The sequence below is a fragment of the Chanos chanos genome, chromosome 4 (genome assembly GCF_902362185.1).
Source record: "Chanos chanos chromosome 4, fChaCha1.1, whole genome shotgun sequence".
Classification (NCBI taxonomy): domain Eukaryota; kingdom Metazoa; phylum Chordata; class Actinopteri; order Gonorynchiformes; family Chanidae; genus Chanos; species Chanos chanos.
In genome coordinates, this window is record NC_044498.1 from 21,237,133 (window position 1) to 21,252,564 (window position 15,432).

The 15,432-nt window shown below is 37.9% G+C and overlaps 2 protein-coding genes across 2 annotated transcripts; both read right to left on the reverse strand.

The window, feature by feature from the left end:
* Positions 1–1,716: 1,716 nt before the first annotated feature.
* Positions 1,717–5,357, reverse strand: LOC115810023 (histidine triad nucleotide-binding protein 3-like). Its single transcript, XM_030771924.1, has 5 exons — positions 5,222–5,357; positions 5,003–5,120; positions 4,834–4,903; positions 3,304–3,430; positions 1,717–1,930 (listed from the first exon to the last, which is right to left on the reverse strand). Exons 1-5 carry the CDS (start codon positions 5,342–5,344, stop codon positions 1,883–1,885), a joined length of 486 nt encoding a protein of 161 aa, XP_030627784.1. The 5' UTR covers positions 5,345–5,357; the 3' UTR covers positions 1,717–1,882.
* A 4,049-nt stretch (positions 5,358–9,406) lies between these two features.
* LOC115810246 (histidine triad nucleotide-binding protein 3-like) lies at positions 9,407–11,542 on the reverse strand. Its single transcript, XM_030772173.1, has 5 exons — positions 11,502–11,542; positions 11,065–11,179; positions 10,303–10,420; positions 9,826–9,930; positions 9,407–9,417 (listed from the first exon to the last, which is right to left on the reverse strand). The coding sequence occupies exons 2-5, from the start codon at positions 11,149–11,151 to the stop codon at positions 9,407–9,409; spliced, it is 321 nt and encodes a 106-aa protein (XP_030628033.1). The 5' UTR covers positions 11,152–11,179; positions 11,502–11,542.
* Between the last annotated feature and the right edge of the window lie 3,890 nt (positions 11,543–15,432).

A 15,432-nucleotide genomic window follows, 5' to 3' on the forward strand; every position in this document is an offset into this window, starting at 1 on the left:
TTTGTATGTCTGGATATGCATTCACAATAAGATATCAATGCAGAGGGGGCACATTTTAACTTCAATCTTAAATCTTTAATCAAGTCCACTTTAGAATTTAGTCACTGGTCTTCAGTTAAATGTTTTTTCGCACATTTTAACTTAAATCTTAAATCTTTAGCCAAGTCCACTTTAGAGTTTAGCCACTGGTCTTCAGTTAAATGTTTTTTCTCTACGTGTTTTTCCTCAATGGCTGATTTTCATTTGCACCCCAGGGCTGTAATCTAACCACCAAATTTGAGGGGAAATCTACATACAACACATACTATCCTCTCCAACTTTAGGCAGAGAAGTTAAAGATAATAGATAAGAAGATACGGTGAAAATACTTACTAAGTTAATATGTCTACTTGAGCCATTCCCCGCAAAGGTAGCTGTATGAGTCTTGGCCCTCGTGCAGTTTTGAGCTGTCAGACACGTTCAGTATTATGTGTCCTCTATCAAAAAAATGAACATATCAAGCCTCATGCACTTTTCCATGCAAGCTGTTTTCTGTCAAATTCTCTATTGTATGAGTTCTTAATAACATACACAATAGGGAATTTGATACATAGTGTAGCAACTTTCTGGTGATATATCTGTTGAATGTGTAATATTTCTGTTGCTTTTGGAACAGCATTAAAATATCCAAAGTGATCTTATCAAAGTCAAGGTAAACACTAATAAATACAATAGAACATTCTGCACAGTTATTATCAATGTAATCTCACTGTTTATTTTAATTATTGAAAGGATGAATAAACTTTACACCTTTTCATTGCACTTTTATCCAACTGTCCACTTTGTCTGGCATTTATGGTGTTGGCACAGAATGTCTCTTCTGTTTAAAGGGTTTTATGTACAAAATCAGAACATCACATATAACTAATTCTTATCAAATTATAATATTCTGTGTGATATTACCGTAGAGTGAAATATTACACTTTAGGGAAAATTATTTTAAAAGGACTACCAAGTTTTTTTCCTTAGGAACTCTACAACTCAAAACTCCCAAAGTGAAAAAAATGCTAAGAATACAACTGATAAAAATAAAATATGGGCAAATCAAAAGAAAGAAAGAAAGAAAGAAAGAAAAAGAAAGGTGGTCCATGACCACATGTATCAAGCGAGATTCTCACCACCATTCATATTCGCCACTAGGGGGAGCAGTTCATACATTCTCAACAATAATTTGCTGGTACTGAATTAGCATGGAATTGCTTGTTTGTGAACGCTCAACCTTGATTCTCCCATTCTCTGATCTCTGTGAAGGCACACTGAACAAACCTCTAAAGATTTCAACTTTGCAAAATCCTTCATATATAGATACAGATAACTGTCCAGTACAGTGTCCAATAACTGTCCAGGATATTAATTGTGTCTAAAGAACAAAGTTGCTTCAAATGGTATCCCACTACAGTCATTTAAGGTTGGTTGGTCATTTTGTGATGAACTACAATTTACTATTCAGTCAGAAAGCTATCTGCAGATGTTGACTGAAAAGTGTCTCACTTCCTTTTCACCTACTCTTTATGTCTCTAGAGGAATCTTATTTCTGTTTTAAAAAAAAAGAAAAAGTCCCAATAGGGTGTTCGGTTTTTGCTAAAGCACACACTTTCACAAATAAACATTTGAATTGTGTTATATGTTTATTCTAGTTTGTACATTTTTATAAATACATCTCTCAGTTGAAAAACTTCATTTTGAAGCAGGCAAGTTTTGTTCTGAAACACCATTGCTTAATAAGATTGCCTTAAAACTGAAAATTTCAATTGATCCCTCTTCTTACAGATCCACATTAACCTAGTGTTGGTCTCATTAGAGTTTATGTTTACTTTTGTGCAACTTGATAATGGGTGCGTCTTCATTTGACTTCGTTTTGAGACTTCAGTTGCTTTAACAAGTTTTCCACCTACAGCAGAAAAAAAATGTTTTGGGGTTAATCCCAAAGAAAAGCAAACATTTGTCTCCAGGGTACACCACTGACTTGACTTCAGAGTCTTTTTGCTTTTCACTCCTGTCAAAGATTTTTTGGTTCTGTAAAGCATCACAAATCAGAAAACTTACAGGTAGCTGATGGTCTTCACATTTAAACTTACAGAGGTAAAACTATAAACAATAACTCGAGTAATATTTGAATTTGCCATAGGCTATGCAAAAGACCTCTGACTTCCTTGTTTTATTCAGCCCACCTTTCAAAAGTAGAGTTTTTAATAGTCTTGGCTGGCAAAGACATTTTGGCATGCATGGAAGATGTCCCTCCTTCATAAGAGAACTTTATAAGCCACAGAACTAACTCTGACAAACATATTCTTTCCCGAAGATTAATTCATCATGGACCAACAAAAAAGGGGCAGTGGGCAGGGGCTTTTGCCATTTCTTTTCCTTTTTTTTAAACTTTAAATCACACAGTCTGGTCTGAATATGATGTTTTCATTAATTTGAGGACAAGAAAATGTTTCGAAGCCAAATTTCCATCATTACAAATAAGATCCCCTGCCTGGGGATCAATAAAGTGGTATCTTATCTTATGTTTCCTTGATTTGTAGCAAGCAGCAAGAGTCTTTTCAAATGAGAACAGGAAGGAATTGAAAGAAAAGATTGCAGAATACCACATACAAGAACTCCGTTTTCTGGGAAGAAGGAACCAAGGTTGACTAATCTTTGCCCTAAAGTTACCTACCATTGACTTATGCTTGTCTACAGTTCACAAAGTCTACAACACAAAAACATAAAACATTCACACAAAAGCACTACAAACTCTCTCTCTCTCGCTCTCTCTCACACACACACATACACACACACACAAATTCACTCTTTTCGCAACCATTTTTGTAGTTGTAAAGTGTCTTGTTGCTTTCCTTCAACAACATGCTCCTTTAGAACATCGCCCACATGCACAAATGTTTAGTGTCATGTCATCTCTATTAATGTGTGCTCTCATGTGACTTTGCCTTTAGAGCCCTCCTTAAGCAACACATCCACTTCTGAGTCGCATCAGATTATTGACAAACATGTCATAACACATGATCATAGGCTGGTATGAAAAAAAATAGATTTAAAGACATGTGAGGGACCAAAAATAATTCTTGTTGTCGGATGACGTTGATGTGAAAAAGATATAGCTTTTTTTCTGTCAGCTATATTACAGTAAATAACCAAAAATAACTGAAATTTAAAAAGAATCAGGCTGCATTTCCAAGGTACATCAACCTAACCACACTTAACTTTACCCACTGTGGGGGAAATTCTTCAGAGGAAACACACTACATGTGAGTCACTGACCGTTATGAACCAATAGGACTGGGGCCCATAGAACCGTAGCGATCTGTCGCTCATTTCACTGGCGGGAGCGAGAACATGCAGATGGAGATGAGGAACAGAAGAGAACGGGGGCATGTGGAACCCCATCCTGAAAAAGAAGAACAAAACTGGAAGAATGGTTGAAAGACAACAGGACAGACTAGAACAGAGACAGCAGAATGTATAGAATGATTCCAGCACATCTGAAACAACTAAACAAGTTTGAGAAAAGTGACTAAAATAATAATAAATACTAAAATACCAGTGTGCTCCCAGGTACTTTTGTAAATTCCCATCAGAGGAAATGTAACTTCTTCCTCCCGCTGGTTTGATTATTTCCTTGTAAACTATTTAAACTGATGTCAGACCTGAATCTCTCACACAGTGGAAATACTAGATTTTGCAGTTTGAAAAACAGATTGACATTGCCTGTTTGACATCAAACCAATCCTTTGTTTCTTTTGCTTCTCTCAGACAATAGCTTGTGGGCTGAACTGAGAATGGGGTGCTGAAAATTGGTTCATTCGTGTTCTACCTCCACCCCCTTATGACAACACTTTTGCTTTATTTTAGATACAGAAGGACTCAGCATCGACAGACTGATTTTAGTGACATTTAAAAGGACACAAACAGTATTGCAAAACTATCTAATGTTATCAGTTATTTATTGCATGCTAATCTTCAATCATTTTAATGTGCACTGTAACCTACAGCTCCACCAAACCTGCTATTCATTGTGGTATGCCTCAGGTTTGAACAGCACCACCAATACCAACACCAACTCAAAAGAAAGAGAAAAATATGATGTATCATACAGTGTGAAAAAACTGCTCTTCTACAAGTTGTTTCCGCCCAGTAAATGTCTCAGACCTGCACTGGCTTAGGTTTGGACCAGATTTACAAAAATTTTCACTATTTGATGTGATCTAGACAGGTTCTGTTTTTTTTTTTCAGTACATTACCCACTTCTTAATTTATTTTCAAATTCACTTGTTGTTTATGCCCTTCCAATGCTTTGTCCTAATTTTTCAGAAATGTTTTCTCTTTAAAGAGTTTAAAATGTTTTCTCTGAATTCAGCTCATTCTTGAGAAGTCTACTTTGAAGCACAGGGAACCTTATTTAAATCGATGAACTTATCCTGAAACTTAAACAGCAAAACACAGACACAGACGAATTATATATTATTTAGAAGATAACAGGGTACACTTCAGAAAAGTGTACATCAATATGTAGGGGGTGTTTGTGTGTGTGTGTGTGTGTGTACATACATAACCTCAAAGCCACAGGCATGACGTGGGTATCGTTCCTGATATATGTATGGTTCCTGGCATACGTTAGGGTTGTTCTACTTTTTCACGCCAGCTCGATTCGGAGGCTTTCCATCAGACTCCGAATTATAAAAAAAGAAAATATTTTTTCGAATTTATTCGTACACAAAATGCACTTGCTGTACATTTAGTGACAATAAATTGTTGATTTGTTTACTCAATACGTACCGCGGCTACTCTTACCTTACGTCACCGAGCTCCATGACGTTTTTCTGCTGTAATACCGACCTTCCCATCTTAACCATTCGCTCCACTATAAACGCAGAGTTTAATAATCAGTGTCGCTCAGAAAACTACAGACCAAATCAACAGTATAAAGTATACCTTTAGGTAATGGACCTCAGGTTCTCACCAAGTGGAACATGTTCTCTATTGAGAGACTTGCAGTTTCCAACATGCGCCCTGGGAACCACCAAATAATGATGACGTGCGCCGGGTTTGGCATCTCTAAAGCAGGCGAGCTCACCATCCTGCTTAGACACAGAGCCAGTTCAGTTCAGACACATAACCATCTTCAAATGTTGCGCGCACAGTCTCGAAAATGCAATCTCGTAAAGTCCACATAACTTACGCGACACAGAATTTCATTCTCTGTCTTACAGTTGGCAATCACGCAGAACACACATTTTGTGTCATCTGCTCTTAACGAGTCGTCCCCCTGATTGCCAAGTTGTGTACTTTCTGACGTTGCCATCACGGAGCCCACTACCAGTCCCTTCTATGTCAACTTCCCGGGCGTGCCAGGGATACAGGCAAACTAACAGATCGCAGATGTAATGGAGAAAGGGAAGGAAAGGTATTATAAACGATTGTCGACGCTATGTTGCACTCAATACAGTAAAATACACTTAACAATAATTACAAGAGAAAAGGAAACGACGTATTGCTACACGTCTGGTTCACGTACCCGAGAAGCCCTCTTATGTTGAACGGCACATCTGTAACGTAGATAGCACCAAATTCCGTTGTATTATTATTACTGTCATTTCGAGGGCTTCGCCCCATTTAGTAAATTAACAGAACCTAATTAATGTGAAACTTTGTGAAGTCGGGTATCTCACCAGTGACTATGACCAGTAGGTGATTTGTTATTTTTTTTAAAAGGGGGGTAGCCCAATGGTCACTGTCACTTCTCTATAAAGTATATGGGGGTGTGGCAGGTTAACACGGGGGATGCATTTTAGTCATTTTACTAACAAGGTGGGATGGCATCACCCCTCATCCTCCTACAAATCATCTGCTGGGTTATGTCCTAAGACTTATTTATTTATTTATTTATTTGGTGTTTGTTTTGTTTAGTTGCTAGTGTCACACATTACATCTGTGAATATTGTACATTTACTATTGTTTGGGAGTTGTATGTTGTTTGTTACGTGCATATTGTGTAGAAACAGGTAAAGACTGGGCAGAGGGCTTGCCTCTACTGATGTTTGCGGTGCGTGAGACTGTGCAGGAGTCATTGGGCTTCAGACCTGCTGAGCTCGTGTTTGGCCACCGGGTTCGTAGTCCTCTAAAACTGTTAAGTGAACAGTTGCTATCTGTACCATCATCCCCTGTGTCAGTTGTTGATTATGTGAGTCCTTTCTGAGAAAGACTGCATTTTGCCTGTGACTTTGCTAAGGCCAAGTTGGCAACATCTCAGTCAAAGATGAAGGCCCGGTTTGACAAAAAGAGTGTTACACGCAGTTTTCGATCTGGTGACTCTGTGTTAGTTGTTCTTTCAGTGCCTGGTACTGCTTTGCATGCCAAATTTTCTTGCCCCTACCTAATTGAGAAAAGACTCAGTGACACAGACCATGTGGTGAGCACACCTGACCGCCAGCAAAAGACCAGGGTGTGCTACGTTAATATGTTGAAGTCTTATGTTGCAAGCTCCTCCCCTTGGCATGAAACTGTGCCTGTTGCCTCTGTTACTGTGTCACCATCTCCTTACAGTCCTGAAGATGATGGATTGACTGTTAGTGATACTCAGACGTCCTGCAGCCGTTTCCAGAACTTTAGGTAATTTATCTGCCTATCTTGCACACCTTCCCAAGTTCCAGCACAGTGATGTAATGTCATTAATTGAAAAGTATCCTAACCTGTTTTCTGATGTTTCTACACAGACCGATATGCTGTGCCAGGATATTGATGTTGGTGAAAGTCCTCTCATTAAGCAGCACCCATATAGAGTGAATCATCAGAAACGTGAGGTGATGAAGGCAGAGGTTGAGTATCTGGTAAAGCATGGTTTTGCTAAGCCCAGTCAAAGTCCCTGGAGCTCTCCCTGTTTACTGGTGCCTAAAGCTGATTCCACTTTTAGGTTTTGCACAGACTACTGTAAGGTTAACAGTGTCACCAAGCCTGACTCCTTCCCTCTTCCACGAATGGAGGATTGTGTGGACAGTGTGGGAGCTGCCCGCTACATCACCAAGTTGGATCTTAAAGGTTACTGGCAGGTGCCTCTTACTCCCCGAGCATCTGAGATCTCTGCATTTGTCACTCCAGATGATTTTATGGAATATTCTGCGATGGCTTTTGGGATGCGAAATGCCTCGGCCACATTCCAGCACTTTATGCAGAGAGTCTTGTCTGGTGTACAAAAGTGTGAGGCATACCTGGATGATTTGGTGATTTATTCTGATAGTTGGGATGAGCATCTGAAATCATTACATCTAGTGTTTGATGGGCTTTCAGTTGCTTCTTTAACACTTAATCTTGCAAAGTGCGAATTTGCAAAGGCAGTTGTCACATATCTAGGTAAGTAGGTGGGACAGTGCCAGTTGAGGCCTGTTGTGGCCAAAGTTGCTGCTATTGTTGACTTCCCTACACCCACAAACAAGCGTGAGTTGCGCCACAATGCTGCCACCGAAATATACTTCAAAATGTTGAAGTGCCAAGAACAAAGCAAGAGCCTCCTGCTCTATGGTGCTATACCTCTGACACTTCACAAGTGTTTTTGAAAAATAACAAACAGGGTGGTCAATGCCCATCCCATCCTCCTGTAAGAGAACTGCACCAGCCCCCATAGTGCTTGCGTTCACTTCTAACTTGACGGTTCACTAAAGTTGGGAGCTGACAGAACTGGTGCATGACAGAGGTCTTTTACAGCATTAAATGCAACCACTACCATGGGTTTTGCCCAAATTTTTCCACTGTTGTATCTCCATTAACCAGTCTGCTTAGCTGTAAAGAAAAGTTTGTGTGGAGTCCTGAGTGCGTTGTCTGGGAGTTGTATGTTGTCTGTTGCAGTTGTACTGTGTTGGGCTGTGTTCTTTCTCTTTCTCTCTCTCTTTCTCTCTCTCTCTCTCTCTGCTCCCTCCTCTTCCCTGTCAGCAGGTAATTAAGCTCCACGGAAACGGAGGAGGGCTTGTTGTGAAACCTTGCTCCTACTGGCTGAGAGAAAACGAGGCCAGGGGATATAAGTCAACACGGCCTATTCGCAGAGAGATTCTTTTTTCCTCCCCTACCTCAGACTATTGCTGCTGCTGCTGGGATGTTGTTGATAACTGGTTGTACTCTTTCTTTGTCTGTTTGTCGAGTGTGTGTTTCTTTCTTTTCCTGGGTTGTACATAGACTTGTAAATAGTCTGGAAAGATTCATAGGGAGATTGGGTGCCTTTTTGTTTTGAACTGTTTTCTCCTGATTCTTAGTTAGTTTTTCCTTTAGGGAAGGTATATTCCAATCCCAAGAGCTAGATTTGGTTTGTTTATTGGTTTGGCTTTACCACCTCCTGAAGTTTTGGTTGATGCTTCCTGTGTTTCATTTCATTTTAATAAATAAGTCCAACTGTTAGCCCTTCAAAACCTATCTTTGTTGTATAGTGGAGTGCTGGTAACAGGAGGAGATTTCACACATTTATTTATACATTTATTTCCATATTCTCTTATTTAAGTATTTAATTTATTATTACGTTCCCTTAGCCCCCCCCCCCCCCCCGGACAAAAAAAAGGGGAATGTAACAACTGACTGACAAACCTAAGGAAGAGTAAAGGCGCTTCTATTCAGGTTCTATCAAGCCCAGCAATATCCCTGATTCCAACCACCCAAGCCTCTCATTAATATTTATATTCATCTTTATTGCATTACCATAACATACTGGAATGTCCAGTCAAAGGCACAGAGGTTTGTTCTTCCTAAACAATTTTTTTCCTATTAAAACACGACAAAAAACAGTCACTCTTCCAAGCACAGAGCAAAGGGATCATGTATCATATCATAACCAATTACACCACCTTTTGTACCACTTCCTCTTCATTCATTTAAACACACTTCCTGTTCATGCATTTAAACACAGATTTAAAACCATTAATTGTATATTTGTTCAGCGTACACTGATATGACGCTTCATCTGAAAATAGGTCAAAGAGACCAGAAACAACGACACCGGTAGAAAGCAGAAAATCCAATTTTGCACACAGAAATCATATATGCAGGATGTTGGTTTGGTTGTTTTTTGTGGTTTAAACCAAATATGACTGCACAGGCATTAGTCACTATTATTTCATGTCTCCTGAATTTTCAAAGATTACTTTTAACACAAATCTTTTTTTGCAATCAAATTTGGACTGCACAAGAATGAAACCATTACGAAACACATCCCAAATAAAAGATCCTGAGTTGTAGGAACAAAGTACACACTCCAGAACTATACAAAAGACTGATATATTTGACAACAAGAGCCACAGCCAGGCACTCTTTGGCATCATTCATTCAGTGAACATTATAAATAATCTAGATAACTCTATTAATAAATAAGCTGTACTGAAAATTCCCCTTAACACATTCCTTTAAGGTAACATTACAGAGACACCAGAGTCTGAATTTTCTAACTGATTTTAAAACCAGAGGTATTATTCACAATGAGATTATAAATAGAATACAAATTCTTGTGTTAACTACTGCACAGTGAAAATATTCAAATCTTCTAAAAAGACACAATAAACCGACAGCTGACGGTTGTATCAGTATCAGTAATTTAAGGGTTTACCTTTTTGAAGATATTTAATGGTCTGCTCCACCTGTATCAAAGCAAACAAACATATTAGAAACTGAGAAAGTAAGAGCACAAATCATTGCACACAGACAGTATGATATCACATTGAAACAGTGCTCATGTATTCATAACAATACTCACAGTGATGAACTTTTCTGTATTTGGAACATATTTAAATTTCAAATATTCACATATCTGACTTGCAGGCGCAAGGACGTGGAGGTGGAGATGGCCTACTGATGTGAATTTAGGTAAATGGAAACCCAACCTAGAACAAAACAATAACCTTTGATCTGCTCTCTGATCTATAAATCAAATGTTTACAATCAAATGTTCAATCCTAGAGATTAAAGATGCTGGTTACTTGCCTGATATCTTCAAAATCTTTAACATTATTTGAAAGTAACACATCTTTCCCTATTTTTTCCATCTTCTTCACTATTCAGAGAAGGAATAAATCATTACAATTTGCATTTAATCATAAAAGATGTTTCGGTTATAATCAGATTGATATAAATTCAGTTTCACTACAGGGTTAAGAAAATCCTACACTGGAAAAGAAATATGAAGAAGATGAGTAAGGAGAAGATATCCAACTAATAATTAAACCCCACCCCCACCCCAAATAAGGCTCTATTGCTGATTGAGAAAGAGTGTGGTGTTTGTCATATGCTTACCTAAGGAAACATCGTGCTTGTCGAGAGCTGCACAGTTAACAATGTGTTTCTTTGGCACAACGAGGTAGTGCTGCGGTGCAGCTGGATAAATGTCCCAAAAGCAGACCACATCATCATCCTGTACAAAAATACACAAGACCCATTAAACCTGTTATTAGACCAAATTTGTCAACTCACAACTGTTTCTCTTCGGAATGATCCGGTCTCCTCTCTCATTTCAGTCAAAAGATGGAGTCAGTTGTTGTTTTTCATAGTTATTTGAAAGTTGTAGAAGGTATTTTCTTTTCTCTTTCAGTACACGTTTATCCCTGCTCTAAATATTGTTAATATTAGTTAAAGCCTTCACTTGTTGTAGACTCTTCTATTTGCAGTCTATTTAGCTTTAAGTTTCTTGTGTTGTGTGTAGTTTAATTACTAGGCAACTTTGGAGTTCCTGATGTATGATGAAGGAAATTGGTAGCCTACCCCTCAATCCTCTTTGAAGATTCACCAATTTCACTGAAATAGTTTTCAAATTAGGCACACTCCTGACAAGTCTCTTACACAATTTCAAATGTTGCCTTAACAGCACGAGACACTCGGAGATATGCCCACTAGTTACTCCTGTTGATTCTTTGTAAACAGATTCTTTATCATTTTAATATGGACTTTGTTATCCCAAATTTAACTCGTTTCCCAACAACAGAACTCATTCACAAATACAAAGTAAAATGTAGTCAGACAATAAATTTAAATGGGGTTGACTATTAATAGCTTACATACAGAGTGCAAAATGCTGGCGTTCGGATCTTGACCACTGGAAATCGTACAGAAAATACATGACTCGGGGTCCGACTCGTAGTCACTCATTTATCGCCCGCAGCATCAGTCTCGTTATCTGATGTAGACCAGGAAGGGTTGGCAATAGTTCCAGTTAAAACAGAATGTCAACAATACATCCCTCCAACAGGACGTAACATATGACCTGACGTATAAAAACGCGAGTCACGCGTGTCTGGACACTGCTTTTCCTACTGAGGACCGCAAAGCGCATACTCTAGCCTACATCGCCCGATTAAGGACTGTTAAATGTGAAAGCTTATGTTTTTGATTTTGTTTACAACTATCGCGCTTCAAATACAAATACCCTACTTTGTCAACATAAGACAGGCGACGTATGACAGATATGCCTTTTCAGTTGTACGATAGACAGGCCTTACCACTTTTTCTTTCTCATATTGCTCCTGTTATTTTATGTGCAACAAACACGTCGACTATTCACGAACGAGCAAAATTATTTCCAATACTACATTCGATGTTTCGTCATGTTTTACTTCCTTAGTGGATTTGGCGACCTACGGTACATATTATACCCAAAGCCGAACTTTATGCCTGTGCGCATGCGTTTGTAAGGGACACAAATATCGCGAAAAATTTTCAAAGGGGTATGATAGATCAGGAGTGCATGAGCGGTGTATCTGACTGATCCAGGTTACACGAGAATATGCAACTTCCACCTACTTCCCAGTTCTTAGAGACCGTCTAAAAAGTTCATCATTGCAAAATTTCTGTGCACATGTACGTTCGAGGATTTCAGTCAAGCTTCACAATCAAACAAATAGTTGCCCGCTGTCGCAACTTTACGTTTTCCTCACAATCCCTTCCTTTTACTTAAATACTTAAAAATATCTGACTTATCTGACTTACATAGCAAATTTTATTGAATTAACAGTTGTATTAACAGCTGAATTAATAATTTACAGTGTACGTATGAACCCAAAAATGATAAAACTCCAGGAAAGTCCGCACTCTAAAAGGATGCTCATTATCCTTCATTTTACCAGGCTGATATCACTACCTTTGTTTCCCCTGGAAAGTCTGTGCCCTGATTTTTGGAAAATACTTGAATATTCAAAAACTTCAACTTTAAAACCTAAAATATGCAATTTCTGAGACCGTCCCTAGGGAGCTGACATTGGAAGCTCTTATTGCAGCAGACATATACCCTTTGACAAGAGAAAAAAAACGTTCAGGTACCTTCCCTACTCTACGACAATCAGAGTTAAATAGTTATTGTGTAACATGTTTTCAGTATTAAACTTCAGTGCTAGAAGAGATGTAAACCGGCCCATCGAAAGTAAAACCACCTGTTTGCCGTTCTAAGTGCGAAACTAAGTCGATTTGGTGTTAAACAATACATCCTACCTGCAGTAACCTGGCTTGTTTGCGAGTAAACACTGTCAAAGCTATGAAAAGGTTCGTTAAGTCTCCGCCTCACGCCGTTAGTAAGACCCGCAGAGCTCACATTTTGTAGATTTTAGATTTTCACCTCTGTAGGCGTTTATGAGACTTCTGTTTATGTAACATTCCTGAACACACAAGCAGATGATTATAAAAGTAGTTTGGCGTTTTGCATTTGTTACACAGTTGCTATAAATGCAGAAAGACAGCGACAAAATAACAAACATAAGTCAAAAAATATTTTGGTAAACTATTGCCTCTTTTAGGTGGATCTGCCAAATAATTAGACTTTGAACGAAGTCCTTCCCAAAGCACTCTGCCCTCTCCACCGTAAGCAATCCTATCACCACTCAAGAAAGACTGACTCTTTTATCTAAGAATTTACTACCCCCTGGAGGAAAAACTGATGCACTATCATAGCCTATTTTGGAATGACATAACTAAAGACCAGAGATTCTTAGTAAAAAAAATTATACTTAATTATTGGATTATCAATTCATTACTACACATTTGAAGATTTTCATTATTTTGATCTAACCTTTATTTAAACACTCACTATGTTCAGATATAAATGCTCTCTTAAGTTGGATCTAGAAATGAAAAAAATCACTGTAATGGCAACTACATTCTTATTACCTTGCTCATGCTAGTTTATTCACTGAGGCAGTATAGCACCCTGTAACACTATAAATGACAACATGTTGTCATGTAACATATTTACTATATGAGAATCCGAGATAACTAGCTTAAAGATCCACAAGATGTGCACTTTCTCTAAAACAGACTAACTGAGAGTGATTGGGTCCAACCAGCCCACACTGAGGTAGGATCCATATAATGGCATCTTCATTCTGAATGATTTATGAGAATCCAATAAGGCTCTATAATAGGAAGAAACTTGTGAAAACAGTTGGACTTTAATGATGGCTAATGGAGGCATGTGTCAATACTCAAAAAATGGAGTGTATCTTCCTGGGATGTTAAACAAATAAGTTAATATCATAGGCAAAACTAGGCAGAAATATGTCATGTGAGTTTTTACCAGGCTTGAAAGCAAAATGCAAAAACATAACATAGAAAACAAGGCATAGATCTGACTACATGAAACATGCTTTGTCTTTACCAGGCTGAGGGCACTGGTTCTATGATCTTCCCTCTGAAATAAATGTAAGGAATTCTTTAAGGCATCCATTCTTAGGGTAGTCTCTGGTTTAAATCAGCACAAATGTGCAGTGAAAAAAAAAATGTCTGGTTTAAAAAAGATTTTGTTGCTGCTACTTAAGAAAAGATCACTATGGTTAACTGGTGGAGACTATGGGTTCACTGATCAGTTTTAATAATTTTTGTTATTGGCAAAGTTTTTCTAATGACCATTAAACAGTTATTTAATTAAATTATTCCAGTTATACATTGCATACACTCTGCCAAAACAGAACTACGTGATGGAAGATGCATGTTGTCTTATAAAGGGGATTTTACATGCCAGATTTAGACTTGAATTGAAAGCTGAGGGAAGTTACAGGGACAAACAACTTCCAGTACTACTTCAAGAAGATTTTATTTCTCAAATAGTCGATAAAATGAACATGTGCTTGTTTGTTTCAGGTTGTCTCAGAGAGCAAACCAACATTACAGCTTGAATCATTTTCTGAACAGTATTGTTAAAATATCAAACTAAAAGAAAAAATCATTCAGCTAATTTCTTTTAACTGACTAACAGCCCAAATAAACCAATTTTGTGAATCTCTTGAGAGTTGATTTGTAATAACTGAGGGATGACAATACTGAAGAGAAAATTCTGTGTGTGGACGAAGTCCTTGTGTGATGGATTTTGTTTTCTTTCTTTCTCTCATTGCCACGGTGATGGGAGTCAGAGAGTGGGAATTTACTGTCTAGACCTATCAGGAGTCTTACTCAGATCAAACAGACATTATTAATGATATTTATCTGAAGAAACGATGAGTAATATTTACAGTTAGCCTCTATCATGTAAAACTATGGGTGACATAACACATTACACTTTAAATGGAGTCACATCATGCTGTATAGAAGGTATGTCTGTTATCCAACTATTACATATAATAGCAGTTAAGTAAATAGTAGTTAAGTTTTTTATATATATATATATAAACATTTTAGATACTCTAAAGTTCAATTACACTCCTTTTACGACCACGTCCAATTCTTACAGCTTCATTTTTCTGTCAAATAGTTTCAAATTAAGTGTAAACTTTTTTTTCTTTCTTTTCTTTAAAGTTCAACATTAGAAAGTCGTATTATACATTTTTAGTGTTACACTGTAGACATTCTTTCAAATGGTAGGGTTTGTTTTTGTTTTCTTTTGGCTTATTTTGAGCTAATTGTATTTGGAGTGAGAAAATAATGCCTTGGTCACATGTGCAAAGAAAACAGTTTTAAATGAGAGTGTACACGTCTGATTTATTATTGGCATCAAACGAATGATGAAGTATTGCCACATTTTACAAAACTATTCAGGGCTATACCAACAATATCAAGATACTGTATGTTTCAGATTACTTGTGCAGGTTTGCCTCCCATTCAGTACGGTGTTACAGAGCAAAAGTATTCATTTTTGACAAAGTCAGTGACGGAAGATTTCTGAGGTAGATGTCACATTGGAGGATAAGCCAGCTGAGGGATAATCAGCAAACAAGTAGAAATCAACCAGAACTCTATTAGTTTAATATCTATCGTTCACGCTAGAAAATATATTTCAAAGAATTGTTTTCTCTTCTCAAAAAAGTTGTTCCACTTTCGTGTTTGTGGGTCTTAAACTTTGACGCCCGCGAGCGCCTCCCCCGCGTGTTTACGGGACGTATGTCGATAAGCTTTCGGAGAACTAGTCGCGCGCGGCAGGTGCTCAGCATCCTCTGAGCCCGAGTTCCGGTG

Bases quoted from the DNA above. Each gene is read 5' to 3' on its own strand.
- LOC115810023 (XM_030771924.1), bottom strand. From the start codon at position 5,344: ATGGCAACGTCAGAAAGTACACAACTTGGCAATCAGGGGGACGACTCG. The intron at 4,904-5,002 runs GTGAGAACCTGA...CTGCGTTTATAG, and splicing joins TAGAGAACATGTTCCACTTG to TGGAGCGAATGGTTAAGATG. The intron at 1,931-3,303 runs GTCAGTGACTCA...TTTCTGCTGTAG, and splicing joins AGTCCTATTGGTTCATAACG to GTGGAAAACTTGTTAAAGCA.
- LOC115810246 (XM_030772173.1), bottom strand. From the start codon at position 11,151: ATGAGTGACTACGAGTCGGACCCCGAGTCATGTATTTTCTGTACGATT. The intron at 10,421-11,064 runs GTATGTAAGCTA...ATTTTTGTACAG, and splicing joins ACGCCAGCATTTTGCACTCT to GATGATGATGTGGTCTGCTT. The intron at 9,931-10,302 runs GTAAGCATATGA...TTTGATTTATAG, and splicing joins CAAGCACGATGTTTCCTTAG to ATCAGAGAGCAGATCAAAGG.